General features: G+C 35.1%; 1 protein-coding gene across 14 annotated transcripts in view; it reads left to right on the top strand.

Moving 5' to 3' along the window:
* The window catches only part of LOC105834529, a 109,621-nt gene extending 92,577 nt beyond the window's left edge, over nt 1-17,044 (top strand). For all 14 annotated transcript variants that reach the window (XM_036290023.1, XM_036290020.1, XM_036290029.1 and 11 more), the window contains 2 exons: nt 8,577-8,693; nt 10,855-17,044. In XM_036290023.1, the coding sequence (XP_036145916.1) occupies nt 8,577-8,693; nt 10,855-11,077 (340 nt within the window). In that variant the 3' untranslated portion in view covers nt 11,078-17,044. The remainder of the gene's footprint in view (nt 1-8,576; nt 8,694-10,854) is intronic.
* Nucleotides 17,045-17,618: the final 574 nt, after the last annotated feature.

Genomic DNA, 17,618 nt, shown 5'->3' with positions numbered 1-17,618 from the left:
AATAATCTATATGGTATCTCTTGAAAGCACCTATTATAATCATACAGACGAGACAATAGAATGATAAACGTTCCCATTCGCAAAGCTCCGGTGGACAAATTTATATGATTGTAGAATTCTAATTACTCCAGCTGCATCGTGGTTTTAGATAAACGTCCTGTCCCCCCTCGTTCTCTTATTAATTTATTACCACGCCACAAGCGTTTTAGCCCGCAAATCTCTAAAGCGGGCTTTTACGAGCATCTGTATAATACAACGCAATAAAGATCACCGAAATAGCGCTCCTCCTTCACGGGATGCATGTGCACATAGTTTTCCTCGACGTGCCCGCGCGGTTCAATTGCCGCGTCGAACGAGCACGTTCGTTCCACAGTGTTTTGATAGGTGTTTGGTTGCGCTGGAAAACGTAATCGGACGTAGTTGGACAACGCCAGCAATCTCGTTGAAAAATATCGCTCAAGTAAACATATCGGATAATAATAATAATTTTTTTTTTCGCGCTGCGCAAATCCTCGCTTTTCTTTTCGTTTTCATAACCGGCTTTCCACAAGATTTCCTACAAGTCCGGGATTATAAGAGAAATTTTTGAAAATCTTGTGAACCTTGATTTCGGCGACAGGAGGAAAAGTCGGCTTCGGAAGGAGTTCCGTCAATTAAAATTAAGGATGCAAGTCAGGATGCGAGACAACTCGTAAAGTCCTCGTAATTGACAGATGTGCTCAGTGCATACAAATTTGCCAATTTCGTAAAGCTTCATGTTCGACTGCACGCGCTGCAGTTGCCTGCCTTCCGTACCAGTTTTATACGTGTTCCTCATCATTATCGCGATTTTAAAATACGCACGTACGTTTCCGCATATTTTCTGGCGAGATTCGCGTCAGTGGTATTGGCAACTACATCAAATCGTTCCTCCGGCAACAGTACAGTTTGCATCATTCGTTCAACATGAATACAATTTAACGCTTGCGTTCCGCAATATGTATAAATCAAATTAAATGCAATATATTCGTACGCATATAATTCCAGGTCAAATACGAGAAATGATGTCCCATGCTTCACGCAATTGTTGCAATTGGCTTTTTGGACAAATTAATATTAATAATAATGATAATAATAATAACATCGCGATGCTTACGTAACAGTTTTGTTACAATGCCTAAGAATTTAGCTCTGTGTATGTGAGTGTGTGTATAAGTTTAAAAATAATTTTGTTCATCAAAATAATTATGTAGAACACTTAAACTATTAGGTGTACAAATAAATTTCCGCCGTTTGACAAAAGTTGGCGCCACCAGTAAGTTATAGTTAAAATTGTCAGATGTAAAACGCCATTATCATAAAGTTGGATATCTGTCAACAACATAATCTTGAAATATTAGTGAATTTTTATCAGTATAATATAATAAGCGTCATTTGCGGGAACTTTTGATTTACTTCTTCAATTTGAAGAAATCTGCAGCTGAGGCGCATCGATTGCTTGTAGAAGCATATGGTGAGGCTGCCTTAAGTGAGAGAAGTTGTCGTGAGTGGTTTCAAAAGTTTAAGAACGATGAATTTGACATCAAAGACAAAGAACGTAGCGGAAGACCGAAAGTTTACGAAGACGCGGAATTGGAAGCATTATTGGATCAAGATTCGTGCCAAATGCAAGAAGAACTTGCACTTACATTAGGGATGACTCAACAAGCAATTTCATATCGGTTCTTTCACAATAAATGCCCAATTTTTGATTAAAAAAAACGGCGGAAACTTATTTGTACACCTAATAGTTGCTATAATGTCAAAACTTTTTGCAATGTTGCTCATTGTATTTCAACGTTCTTCACAATTATTTTAATAAACATTCCAACATAATTGTTTTAGGTCTGTATCTAGCTAAATTTTTAGATACTTTAATAAAACCATTTTTTTCCGTGTAAGTGTAAATAAATTCCAACTGTCAAGCCTGAAAAAGCGATTTTGCCTAGCAAATATCAACTAAAAGTTATGAAACTGTTAATTATAATTTCCTATTCCACAATATAACTCTAATATAACTTACAGTTTATATAACAGTTGTGTTGTTGAATAGGAAATTGTAGCTAACAGTTGTATAACTTTTAGTTGGTTTACTGGATATTATGTAGGGAAAGCCCGGGAAAGCCCAAGAAGAGACATCGATCGCTATTTCTCGACTATAACAATAGACATTTAATAAGATAATTAAATAAAAAGAAAAATAATTTAATATAACAGATAGTTTCTTAAAATATTATGGAAGCAGATTTCTACTTGTTGACAATGTGAAAAATATATGCCTCTTTTTGCCCGGGCATCCCCTACTATTATTAATATAAATTATTGTAAAGACGCGCGTGAACAAAATCACTCACATTGTAGAGTATTCGGCAGATACATAACAATCAGATTACAAAAGAATATTCTCAAGTAGAGTGGAAAGCGAGGTAGAAGTTCTAAACTCCAAAATGTATCAGTCGCCATTTTAACTTTTCAAAGCATAACTCTAATATGTGACAATGTAGATATCTCGTGTAATCTTATTTGACTTTGATTAAGTCGCGATCAAATATTCGGAAGAAACTATGACGTAGCTCCGTACTAGTCAAGAAGACTCTATGAACTCGCTCTTTCTCGTGCTTTTCAAGGGGGTATAGAATCTATTTTCGCGATTTTAGACGAACACCTGGGTCTAAGTAGACCTCTGCGAATCAAAAATTCCAAAATTCGATCTCACTGGTCCCGGTGCTGAAGAACAACGTGATACCAGCATTACTATGCTTTAAATTGTCCTACGGCAGCGGTTTCGCTGCCGATGCCGCTCGGAGCGATCTATATGATTGTTACAAATGCAGATCGCTCGATGTGACACACACACCCACACACACACACACACATACACGCGCGCGCGCGCGCACGCATACGCACACAGAAAGAGAGAAAGAGAGGAGGGGGAGGGGTAAACGCATCGACCTGGCCGTAGCTCGCGCCATAGGCTCGCGCTCTCGCGAGCGATAATGACGGTCCGGGGAATTTAAACGCGGCGATATATTGTTGCGAGAACGCGAACGGTCGTTCGATCCGCGATGCAAGTCCCTTCCTCTTCCTCCCTCACCCCGATGCACGGCCCCCCTCGCGCGGTCAGCAGCGCGGCCGTCCGGCTATCGATCACAATTTCAGTAGGCGATGCCCACTTGACCCGCGCCTCGCATGTAAATGACTCCGCCACTTTGCGACCCTTCCTGTTTGCCGTTGTTCGACCTTCTCGCGTTTCGCAGCGCTCCCGCCGCGTGCATTTTCGCGTCGCTACCATCAGGACGATTAGAATCGGCGCGCGGATATCGCCGTGCGATCTTTGCGTCGATCTCGGGGGGAAAGTTATGCACGGCGCACGTGGAATGTTTAACCTTCTGTCAAAAGAAGGAACAAAGTTACCTAAGAGTAAAGTTAAACTGTTTATGTGTACTAAATAAATTTCTCCCCTTTCTTTTTCTAACTGTCAGATTATATGTAAGTATATGTTTGTTAACATCCGTTAATATTAAAGCTTATTTACATTTAATTAAGAGACGTCCTGTATAAAGAGATTGATTAATCTTAAAGAATTATAACTAGTTTTAAAATAGTCTAGTTTGAAAATGTATTCACAAATTGATAATCAGAATATCGATTTTAACATTACGAAAAAAATGATAGAATTAATAAAAAGCCATGTATCTTTCGATACTTTAATCTGAAATTAATAATTTTATATGTTGATGGAGATGGAGATATTACACGAGTCGTGTAAAGCCATTTTCGCTTCAAATTGGAACACTATTCCATAGAAAAACTATTCTGACGTAACATTGTTACATCCCTTTGGGGATAATAAAAGACTAGACGAGTTTTTCTCAACTATATTATATTTATTTCCAATTTAACGCTGAATTTTCTCGGCTAAAATATAGTAGGCTGGATTGTGCGTTTTTATTTCTACGTTGATTGCAGCGGCAATATTAAATTGTAATATAAAAAATTAATTTACTTATTTATTTACAGTTAATTAAAATAGCACAAATTTATAACGAGGAAATGTATCGAAATACAAATTAATGTGCAATTAATATAACGAAATTAATAACACGGACTATAACGATAATTTCCGGCGGTATCAGATTATTGGATAAAGTTTTTAAATCGATATATATAATTTTATTATACAATTTATGCTTGAATATGCATATAAAACATAGAAAGTATGTTTTACATCCCCTAATTTTAAATATATTAAAATCTTCTATAAAATAATCACTTGTGTTTCATTATATTATCTATTTGTTATCAAAAATATATATTTTAATACAATCGCTATTTATATACGTTTAAAAATCTGATCAAAAATATTTTTAAAACAAATATTATGTTTCATATTATTTTAATAACTTACAGATTTAATGCACGCGTTTAATTAACATAATTATCAAAAAGTTAAATTATTAAATGGATCAACTCTTACATCTCCTACTACCTACATTATTTGCTAGATGTTCGACAAAACTTTAAATAAGAAATACTATACATTGCAGGATGTTTCAACGATGTCTTGTAAAGCTACATCCTTTATTGTTTAGATAACATGGCACTTTATTAATACTGATAGAAACATCTTAGATAATTAAAGAAATGAAAAAGCCATAATTCATATATCCGCGGCTTTTATGACATAAAATTTATATAAATTGAACAAAAAATGTTTTACTTCGAAATAAAAGGCATCTAAAAGGAATCATTATAATATATATAATATTTGTGTTTGTATACAGGTAATTTATGTTAAAAGAAAAGAAAATGGAAATGTAACATTATATATTGTCTATTGTATTCGTCTTGTCAGACGCTCGATCATTTTTGCTCATCTTAAGAATAATTTGATTATTGCAAAATTCTGAACGATATAAAAATCTTCTGATAGGAGACATTTTCTAGTTTGTATTAATATTTTTCGTTCTTGTTTAAGAAATATAATCCAGAAACAAAGTGATATTGGCAACCTTCCTCTACACATGTAGATAATAAATAGATAATAAATTCATACTTCTCTGAAGACACAAAGTAAAAATTGGATTTTATATTGTAACTTCATAGGCAGAGTTGTAATGGCACAGAGAGAAACAATGAAACAGAACAATAATAAAATCGATCGACGTGTGACCTGAAAGTTGCATCAGGCAATACCGAAAGTTAAGATGATTACTACAAAAAAACTTGTTTCGTTATCGCGGCGTCTCATCTCGCTTCACCATAAATCGATCATAAATTCAGGATGCGATATCAGCGATTTTGTATGCTGGGTATAAGACCATTAACGAATTTCACTGTTTACACTCATTCGCTTATATCTGCATGTTTCATTTTCTGTATCGTAATGACTCTCCGATATGATCATCTCGATTTAGCTAAGATGATTATGAAGAAAGCAATAATCAAATGGATATCGTTATACAAAATTGAATTCGCGCGATCATAAATATCATTTTTTGAGAGGGGGAAATTGTTTTACACACATATTTCGTATATTTTACGCTACTTTATTTCATTGCCGTTTTATTAATTTCACGGCCCCTTTATTGATAAAACTCGACGCAATTTTTTATAAATACGAAACCGTGTACTTTATTAAAAAATTATCCTTTCTCTTTTTTTCTAAAGCGTACATTTTAGAAGCTTAAAATTAGTGTAACACTACACAGGGATATCACGGAGACACACGTACACAATACAGGCATACATTCCGTTTCTTATCATAATATATTAGGACTTAAACTTGTACGTATCGCTGGTACACGTCGCGTTATCCGCCCGCGATCGCTTTCGTGACAAAACTTTTCGTTTTCCTTTCAGCAACGTGTTGCGCCGCCCGGATTAGAAGTTAGTCTTTTCTTGGAACGCGATTCGCGGGACTTAGCGACGTAATCTCGCATGCGGCGCGGCAACGTTCGCCCGGGTATATATATATATATATATATAATATATATTTATAGATCGTTTAAATTTCCACAATCGCGCGCACGCGCGCATGGCGACGTTTAGATACGCTTAGAGCGCCCTGTGTGTGCACGCTTTCCCTTTTTCTAGCTGGCGTCGTATCATTTCCATAATGTCAACGTAAAACGCACATGCACATACCGTGCTATCGCGCTATACGCAGTCGCTACACGGGAGCCTATGAATTATGAAGGCGGCGGGGCGCGTGTTACGCGACGTGTACGCAAACTTCCGTCGCGCTCACCCCATCCCAACCCCCTCCCACCTTACAGCTTGATTTTGTCCGTAGTTTACGCTAACCGCGCAACACCGCCGCGTTTTCCCTTTATCTCCCCCTTGACATTCAGAAACTCCATTTCGCGATCGCTATCGTCCGCCGTGCGACCATTACGAGCGAGAATGTTGCCTGGGTAAATTTGACCCGTGCAATCGACGCGGTATCTCGATCTTCGGCGATGCACCTACGACTTGAGATTCTCTTTATTCACACAACCCGCGAGGAAATAGAATTAAAAGCACACGGGTGAATGTAGAGCGCTCTCTCTCTCTCTGATATTCACGGATGTCCGCAAGAAGAGACAAGCGGTGCTCCCCTCCCCCCCCCTGGTACAGTTGGATTATGCAATTAATTAAATATCAATGAAATACTTTATTTCAAACTTTTAAAAAAGTTGTATTTTTTAATGTAAAAAAATTATTTACTTTAAAACTTTTTAATTAATTTACTTTAAAAAAACCAGTCTAAATGATGTGAATTCTTAACGAAGCACAAAAATATAACAAAATATTTAAAAAATGTAAAACGAAATAATAAAATTTTTTTTTAACAAAAAACCCTTTCTCGACCTACGCGCCTCGTCTCGGTGAGAGAGCTTTCATACTAAAAAGTATGTAAATATAAAGCATATAAAGCAGTGTTGATCTAGAAGTGGTATTTTATATTATGCTCCCCTCTCCGCCTATAAAAATCCTGTGGACGCTCTTGCAGTAATATTAATAATTTGCTTTGAATTTAAGCGATAATCACAGTAGGATGTGTAATGTTTAACGCACGTAGATATTACACTCATAGATTAAGATCGATGAAAACTAATCGCACTACAAAACCAAGAATACACTACGTATAATCGTTGAAAATATTCTTTTTATTCTTTTATAGTTAGCAAGTGATTGCATTATGGATCGACTTTTTTTTTAATCTATTAAAACGGTATATAGGAGAGAGTTGCCAAATGCGTATTGTTATTTCTTATTATGTTTGATAATAATTTCCCAAGTAATAAAATGACATCTTAATAACGTTTTAATAATGTTTCTAATGTTAATGTCACCCTGCTATTTGGATTGTATGCAAATACACGTTTTGATATTTCGGATATTTATTGTTATAATCTTTAATCTTTTATTAATAATGAATTTATTATAAGTCTCTTGCAACGTGCAAAGATATGATTTTAGATGAATCTAAATCGTCGATTATACTTATAAGTCTCTTAAATCGTATCATCTTTGAAATATCGGATTACTTTATTAATAATTTATCGCAAAAATTAAATATTTAATAAATTAATAAACAACAATAATAAGAAAGTAAAGACGTCGAAATAAAACTGACTTGAATTTATTTTTGCAATTGATATTTTTATCAATTATTAATTTTAATATTCTTTTTAGTTTTACATCAATATTATTTATTGTAATAAAATTTTTGTAATGATATATACGATTAGGAAATTTTATAAATTTTATAAACATGTTGATTTAATCTTCACAATAATTGCAAATGTGTATATACAATAAATGTAAAATATTGTACAATAGATTTTCTTTTAAAACATAAAAATTCAATATCAAATTCAACAATTACATCACATTATTATCGGCTACATTAATTAATCAAAAATTAACATTTGTTAATTGTTAGCGCATAATGTAATCTGTTAAATTGTTGCTTATATTTCTTATTTATTTCTCATTTATTTTATATTTTTTTAAAAAAATTACAAAATGTATTCAAATTTAAATCATTAATTTAAATAAATTTAAATAAAAATCACTAAATCAGTCACTAAATATTATTTATATTAAGTAAAAATATATTATTATATTGATATTATTATTGATAAGGTATGATTCAGGCGACACGTGTTCAGCAACTCTCTTCTATAAATAATAATAGCTTTTATTTTTTATAATTACATCAGTGATTGCATCAATCTTTTCTTGATGATACCATAAAAAAATTTAATATTGGAAATTGAAAGACTTTTATAGATTCAGTTTGAGTGCACGAGTCGTGAGCGGATAAATTACATTTATCGGCCCCATTCGTCGGCCAACTTCGTCGATTTCATTTTGTAGCAATAGTTTATAACTTTGCTCGTCAATATACAATGTTTGCCGAGCTTGCATATTAAAATTGTTCAGCAAGGTGCGCGCAAATATAAATATTGCACACGACAACATGTAAATATCACCTTTCGCAAAAATACCGAACGTGCGATTATCGAAATCTTCACGCATCATCAAGAACGATCGCGCTCGTGTTTCAGGGACTCCCCTGTGGCATCTTCGTCGTTGGTCACCAGACGTTTCGGGGGGTGGCGCATCGGCGGAGGCCACGATTACGTCAGATGCCCTGTGCGACAGCCTGCTTCCATGGACGAGCGGTAAAGATCTGATTAGTTTCATCCAATCTTAACCACTCTGGAGTGCTACTTGTATTTTTCTTACATTATTACTGTAGATGAAAATTTATCTACTAAAATAAGAATTTTTCACACTTTTTTTCTACTTTACAAGGAGTTAGAATGACTGAACCAACATTATTTAAAAGTAAACAACATTTCATTAAAACTTGGCCGAGATGTTATTTTTCGCAATAATTTCTTCACTGTTTTTATCTGGGATTTAAGTAAAGAAAACCTTTTATAGATGCATCAAAAGATATTAAATTACTAGTCAATTTAATTTGTTTTATATGTTCCAGCAAAAAAAAACTGTGTTCAAAGACTGACGAATTTATCCGCATACAGTATATGCTGGTGATCATAAATTTAAATGATTAATTATACACGTAAACATCTATTGTTGACTCGTAGAGGCGATATTAAATATATAGATTTCTGATTATTAAATGCTACTTTAAGCTATCAAAATTTTAATAACAAAAATTGTATTAAACTTAAATTAGGAAAATGTATCCATAGTAGCACTCCAGGATTGAAAAAGTGCGAGGCAATAGTCTTTAAACTTTGGGGAAAGGTGGGAATCTCCTTCGTTCTTGATAAAGATTCACAATTGAATACTTTAACGATGCAATTGATCGCGGAACCTTTTCGCGATAATTAACATGTATAAGGTAATTGATGCGATGCACCTGTAAAATGCATCCCTTCATGAATACTCAATAAACGCGCGGTATTTATAATCCAAAGTGCTTCCCTGAGGCTACCGCTCATAAATATATCGTTCTAGATGACGTCGTCTTGTCCCACAAATATCTCCCCCGACTGTTAAAAAATAACGTTGATCGTGTGTCGAACCTTGTGCAAGGCCGACATACAGTACAATAGCGTCGTGTTTCTCTAAAAGTCCCTCTAAGGTCGATATTCATTTTAAAAAACTCCCGAACAAGTTTAGTTCCAAAAAACTTTGTATACAGCTTTTTCTATTAAATAACGTTAAATCAATAATCCTGAATATTTTTGTACAAACTGATATCGGAAAAAAACATTTTTCTTTCACAAATAAACAAATATACTTCGTAAAATTCGTTCGTTTTTTACCGCAATTTTTTACCCCAAAATTCATTACTTTATTCTCTCGATTCTTAAAATAAATATTTTATTTGAAACGCGCACAATTAAATAATTTTTGTCCTTAAAGTATATCTGAAGAATATCTCATTAAATTTTTAGCTTAAAATATTAAAAAATTATAAAATAAATTATGAATTTTTCAATAAAAAGTTTTTTTTCAGTTTTTTCGCTTTTAGAATTTTTACTTCACACTTGACATCAAGTTTCATGAAGAAAACCAATTGCATTAAAAAAAAAAAAATATTCAACAATTATCCAATAATTTTTTCAAGTTAATCAATTCATTACGCAGTAAGCATTTAAGGGGTTGGAGTTTAAACGACTCCACTGTGAACGTTATGAGATTTTCATGAAGTGTAAACGTTAAGAGTTAAGACCATTTTAAATATTGTCTTAAGATGTCATGCATAAAATAATTACAGAACCATATTAGCGTTTTAAGACATTACTTGAAACAATCTTAAAAAAGAAATCAATTATAAATACCAATCTGTAGTTCGTTTTTTTTTTTTTTAATAGAAATACAGTATATGAGATAAATAATAGATGTACTTATATTTTATAAATCTTATCATAGGATGAACAACAGATGTAAAGATAAATTTCAGATGCCACTACAAAGATAGAGAAAAAATAATTCCATAGAAAACAATAAAACCAGAATAACTTCATTAATTGCTACAGAAATATATAGTTACAAAAGCGTAATAAAAAAATATTTATCATAATATCATTGGTCCAGTGAAACTTTTGCAATTTCATATTTCGCATGCTTGTAATAGTCTTATAAAATTGTCTTATAAAACTTTAATCATGAACAAATTACGAAAAAAAGAAATGTTTCAACGTTCCTCGCTTTGTTATTCCACATATAAACCAGAGAATTTAATTAGAGGACGTAATCAGAGGGTCGAAGGAGAAGTGCGGATAATCAAGCGAAACTAGTTTAAGTCCAAAATTAGATCCGGGAGTTGGATTGAACGTTCGACTGATACCGGAAATCCCGCAGGTCTTATCGGCGATCGTACGAGTCCGAGGCCGCTCGTCCGCTACGGCATCATCACCATCATCGATCACGAGCGGACGGCGAGCGGCACACGAAGAGCTGCGAGTACGCGAGGCGGGCGACGACGGAGTCGAGCATCGAGGTCCAGCACTTCGGCCTGCCGATCCTGAGCGTGAGCGAGCCGAGTCCGCCGGACGAGAGCGAGCGCGTCGACGACTACTTGTAGGACTTGCTTGCCGAGGACTTCCTCAAGGAGCTCCTCGTGTGATCCGCCCGGCCGATCCCCCGAACCCGCGCGCGTGGCACGTCCTCGCCCGTAGTCTTCATCCCCCCGCGGGACCTCCCCCGCGAGACCCATAGACAGTTCTACTATCTCTCTCTCTCCCCCCCCCCCGCCGCGGATGTCGACCCGGGGCCGACGGCGCCGTCCTGCTGGCGCGCCGCGTCGCGATTTCCCCGGGCGACCGCGATCCGGTCCAAGTAAATCGGAGCGAAGGCGGGGAGAGCGTGCGAGCGTCTCTCGATATCGCGACACGCTCTTATCCCCCTGTTCGTTATAACTCTCACGCGTACCTATATCTTAGGAGAACTCGGAAAGATCATGATTATATTTGCTACTTGTATTATAAGGACCGCGCAGCTATACGAGGAGTAACCTTGATCCGGACCTCGCTTACCTCTCAGGCACGTTGGGGAAAACGGTACAAGCGTGAAATACCGGTTATACCTTTCAACGTTAGTGGCTCTGCTCGTCAGTATATGTATATATATATATATTTTTTTTTTGTCCAGTACCTCAGAAGTCTCCATATAAAAGATCAATGACGTTACATATGATGTTAGATGCATTACGTAACCGTCGATGTGTGTATGTGCGTGTTTAAATCTGTGTCTTTTTATAATGCGCCGAGAGAGACGTGAAGCCCGGATCAAATCTGACCATCCTCTACATCGTATTACCTCTAAGACACACCTGGTGGCCTGGTGGATAATTTCGTTATCTCGCCGATATCGCAGACTGAAATTACGAAATTAGCGACGGGAAGTTCGGTCGCGGCTGTCATATTGAATTTCGAAGAATTAAAATTAAGTTCTACTGCACGTCTTTACTTATACGCGATATGGATGGTTAATGTCGCGTACGATTTGAAAACGATAAGTGCCACTTTCAGCTCGCCTGCGTGTAGATTCGTTCGATTACATTCTTGCCTATGCACGAATAGGTGCGTCATTAACAATATCCCTCCGTCCATAATCTCATACCTTTATTCCTTCCATCTGTCAACTGGATCTCTTCTATCCGACCCAACTCTTTTTACGGTTCTAGGCTTTCAAGAAATCTGGATAAATTTAGAGTCACTCTTCAACTTCTCTGTTCCAAAAAGGACCCAGATTGCAGACGAAGGGTTAGGTTTCCTTCCACTTCGCGCGCACGATTTCTCTTCCACAATCCTTTCAAACTCTATACGTAACAGTGAAAAACAGTGGCGTTTTTCTTTTGTCTCTTATCAAAGTACGATACATCGAAGTCAAAATTTGCCCAACTTCTGCAACACATGTTGCGCAACAAGTGCGGTAAGTCGGCTAATTGCCCGCGGAAAACGAACGTACGAGCGTGTTTTACGAAGAATCTTATTCAGAATAGTAGAATCTCGTGAGCTATTTTCATATCATGTTATTGCATTATTCAAATATATCTAATAACAAATCATATTATATAAAGAATATGACCGTTGACTCGTGTAGAAAGAAATCTATAAATAATAAAATTATTACATTGTAACATTATTAAAATCTTTAGTATTATATCATTCTCGAATGCATATATACATATCTTCGCTTTTTAAATTTTCTTTTATCCACGAAGGGACCACGTAATATATCTAGATAGTTTTTTATCCACTTAGTATTTAACCGGAGAACACAAATTTGTATTTCAAACACATTAACAAAATTGTATACGCGTACAAACGCGGCACAAGCTATGTTTCGAAGAAACAATGTTAATCGCGCGCGTACAATTTATCTGACAAATTCTGAATGTCTACACGACGGGCGAGCATTTTTGTTTGCATTTCCGCGTTATCGAAGCCTTATATGAGCCGAAACGTCTGTGATACACGCACATTTTTAGCCCGTGGATAAGCTTGACGTCTCGGAAATGTTTGTTGAGCGGTTAAGCATCGCGTGATTCGCGCCTTCTGTTCACGCGGAACATCTGTTCGGTGATCTCAAAATGAAAACTTGAAGTCACACCTTTCAGTAAACACCAAGTAACTAACGTCAACATTATAATTTCCCACCCAACTGTTACATAATACATGCGTTATCCAGAGAGACATTTTTTTTTTTAGATTTAATAAACAGTTTTGTTTTATAAATCTAAAGAAATGAGTATAAAATTTATTAAAAAATAAAGAAATATGTGCTTTGAAATATTCGAACAAAACTGTTTATTAAATCTAAAGAAATCTTTCTCTCTCTCTATGTAACGTGACGGTTACATTGTTAAGCGTTATAATGTTACTTGATGTTTAATGGGCTGCTTGCTCTCCCCCTCAGTAGTAAAGGTAAACGTGCAGTTCACGAGTATTCGAAATTATACGCCTCGACCACTTGCAATATATCACATCATCGTACAGCGTAACGCGCGGGGATGCGCGGAATCAGCCGCGCAGGTTCTTCGGTCGTTGAAGAGAAGATTTAGGGTGGCTGATCCGAAAGCGCATATCCCGGCGCACATACTTATAGAAATCGATTTATTTTCGCATTACCCACATGTCTCTTCCAAACGACGATTTAAGACTTGCGCGTGCGAAAGTTCTCGGCGCACAGATACCGGGGTAAGCATCCCGAGTCGTTACTCTGGATCCTTCGCGAGTCGAACGGGAACCGTTAGATTAATTTTGCAAAAACGCGTAGGGAACTTCGTAATAGCGTCCTCTTAATCCATCGAACGAACTCCTCTTAAACCAAGCTCGTCGTATGCCGCATGAAGCTTCTTTCTATTAATACGTGTATCAACGTCTGTCACGCATGATGGCGGAAAAACGAAGAAACAAATAAATAAGGGAAAATTAGCGATGTTAGCGTTAGAGAGTTTAACAATCTCACACCTTTACGCTAAAAAGATTCTCCACGTGTAATTAAGTCGGCTATATATACTGATTATTACATAAAAATATATATATACGTTATATATATATATATACATATATTTATGAATAAAGCGAGAGTTTGGAAGAAATCGCTACTTCCAAGTATCTACGCGACTGCGAAACCCTTTCACTTAAACGACACGCGAAAGCGCAAACGATATATCCATTGGTAAGAAACTCTTGATCGCGAATGAGCCGCGGAGTGTCCCGTCTCTTCGAAGGGGGAAAGAGAAAAAAAGAGAGTGTGTGTGTGTGTGTGTGTGTGTGTGTCGAGGATTTTTTCTCCTTTCGGCTTACATAGATTATCAGGGTTCATCGCAACGTGGGAACAATATAAGATTGTGTAATAATGCATGTGACAGATTCTCGCGAGAACGACTCCTCCTGTGACGTCGTCAAGAATTATCGGAGCATTCTGCAAGACAACAGGCCTTATCGGGTCAATTTAGAGAGCAGAGCCGCGTGGCTTCTTTCCGTTGTCGCAATTCGCCGCGAAACACGTGTCGCCTATACTAATCTTCGTATCTCTGGACCAATCGTCATTAGGAAGAAAGCGGGGGGGGGCACGATTATGAAATCGTAATTATAAATCAAACGTTTCATCTCATCGGTCACGTGGCTAACACGCGATTAAATTCATGAAACTCATCTCATTATCCGAGGTAGATAAATTCAACAGAAACGTTAAAATTAGTTTGACAGTAACATTTCAATTCAAAATTAATTGTGATGTAAAAGACCGAACATCGAGGCTTAAAGTATCGCTAGGCATTCATTATTTTATTTGTTAGTCAGAAAAGAGATTTTATTTCATAATACTATGACACTTTTTTGTTAAGACAATTGATTTTTTTACATTTTGCATGATAAGCTTATTTCAGACATCATAGCATTGTAATTACAGGGTAAATAGCAAACAAAGTTATCAGACTTTGTACATATCATTATAATTCAAAAATACGTTAATCTTTTCAGTGCTTTAAATTCTTGATATCACGACGCGGATAATTTAAAAACTGCAAAATTCGGGGACCAATCAAACTAGATCGCACTCACTTTTTGTTCGCAAATAACGATTTTTATAGAATACAATTGCATTGCATTACACAAACTGCGGAATTCACTTGCTCACTGAAGGCTCGACTGGGGCATATCAAATAAAATTTATTTCTAATTTTAAATGACGAAAATTAATAAACTTACTTAGTAAGAGTAAGATAATATCACATACAAGAATTATAATATTTACTTCGTTATTATAATTGTTTTAACTCCTATATCGATATGTAAAAAAAATGGTATTGTATTAGAATTGTGCAAATAGTTTGAATCAAATCACATTGGATTTGATTCGTTTTCGACTTTCAAAGATTCAAATTCAAGTATTTCTTAATTTTCGAATCAAATCGCCTATTCCTTGATTGTTTCATTTTTATCTCCTGCGCGATGACTAATTTTATATCGGCGCGTATCAATTGCCTAACCGTTTTTCGATTTTCACATTTTTTTTATCGCTTCTAAATCTCATAAACTGTTCAAAAAATATACAATTGATAATCGTTTTCGTAAATTTGTTTCATTATTTTTTTGTATCACACTAATGTACAATCACTTCAATAGTAATATTATTATTTGTATATGTATCCAATGTCTATTTATGAGTATAGCACCCTCACACTTATTTTGTCTAGTATCTATTTTTAATTTTTATTTAGTACATTTAGTAATTATGTCCTGAAATTCATGCAATTAATTTTCTCACCTTCGATTCGATTCAATTCAACCTAAAATAAATACTCGATTCATACATCTCTACATTGTTTATATTTACGCATTGATGTTTATATGCTATATTTTAATATAATTCTTAACATGATATTACATGTAAAATGTTTTAGAGTCAGCCACTTGCTCCACTTGGGATCTTATCTGTCTGAGAAATTAGCGGAATCGGAAGATTAAGTGCAATGAATATCAGTATATAGAATCTGGCTTACTAAGTACATTAACCATCGCCCTACTATGCGAATTTTCCAGATCTAAACGCCTAACATTAATATTCAATTATCTATTTACCCACTCTTCAAAGTAATTACAAGCACGTGAGAGTTATGCAAGAGGAATACATCGAAATATCATAACGATCCCTATCTTCAATTTCGCCGTATCAAGTACATCACTAAAGTAGCTTTTACTACTTGATATTAAAAATATCAGGTACTATATATCTTAATATATATATTACTATATTATTACTATAGATCTCCAGTAACTGCAGTATGCTCCGAATCGGTAACTCTGAGTTACCCTTCCCAGGATTCTCGTGCGAACTCCGCCACACGCATTAACCGGGTTAAGAGAGCGTATTTATACATTGTAGTAACTGAGAAGGATCGAATAAATAAAAATTCTCAATTTTCTTGTGCGAAAATCGCCGCGACTATCGTGCATGTTCGTCATCTTGCCCGTCGAGCCGACACCAGGCTGTGCAGCTACGACCAACCGCGCTTTGTACGTTCCTTTCTGTCGTAACACACTCGTGTAAATATCCACGACCAAACGATCGTAAAATAATAACACACACGGTAATTAAACACATAATCACGGACGACGCTTCTTATTCCTGCGTCATGTCTCAGAACTTAAAGATCTTGTACACGATGCATGTGCAACTTCGAGTCGAACGTTTCGTTCTTTACCTCCATTCAATCTCGCTTGCACATCAAGCGACGCAGTGCGCGGATAATACGAATTTAAATACCGTTGCAAATCACATAACAAAATTTTTGAATAAGACGTAAACGTGGAATCAAAAAATTAATTTCACATCATCGCTGTATGTATACAAATAAAAAAAAAATTGCATACCACCGTTTCGTATGAAAGATTAAAAGAACGAAGATCTGTTTTAGCAGAAAATCTACATTTTTTTAAAATAGTAATTCTTTTAACACTTAACGCACTCTCGATTGTTACTACGTCATGAGTCATTTGTGTCTGTGTATTTAGGTTTTTGCACAAAATGCTAAAAAAAATCTAATTAATCTATTAATGACAACTAAAAATTTAATTCTTGATTGTTATAAGTGATTAACATATTTTAATTGCCTAATCCTAATATTAATCCATTAAATTTTTGTTTATTTTGTTTAATAAAATAATTGAATAAAATATATACGTAATTGTGAATACTTTAATCAAAAATGAAAAGTAATTAATTATTGCTAATAATTATAAAAATAATTTAAAAAATCATTAATTATTAATCGCTAGTTTTAATAATTGATTTATACCAACGATTGATAGCTAAATAGCATTGGTAATAAATATAATAGACACCAGATAAAATAATATTATATTATAACAGTATAATAGATAAAATAAATTCAACTAATATAGATTTGATATCCTTTGGATATGACAAACACATTCCTTAAGTTCATAATTGTACCTAAAAATTTTGATTACAATTTTTGAAGTATAATGAAAAATAATTAACGATCGATTATTATTTCTTTAATAAATAACTTTTTATTTATTTTAATAATCGATTAAGTTAATCATAATTATGCTTATCATTAATTTTAAGTGATTATTTTAGTTTAGAAA

The sequence above is a fragment of the Monomorium pharaonis genome, chromosome 7 (genome assembly GCF_013373865.1).
Source record: "Monomorium pharaonis isolate MP-MQ-018 chromosome 7, ASM1337386v2, whole genome shotgun sequence".
NCBI classification, from domain to species: domain Eukaryota; kingdom Metazoa; phylum Arthropoda; class Insecta; order Hymenoptera; family Formicidae; genus Monomorium; species Monomorium pharaonis.
Note: the sequence above shows the minus strand (reverse complement) of the source record. Positions and strands in the feature narration are given on the sequence as shown.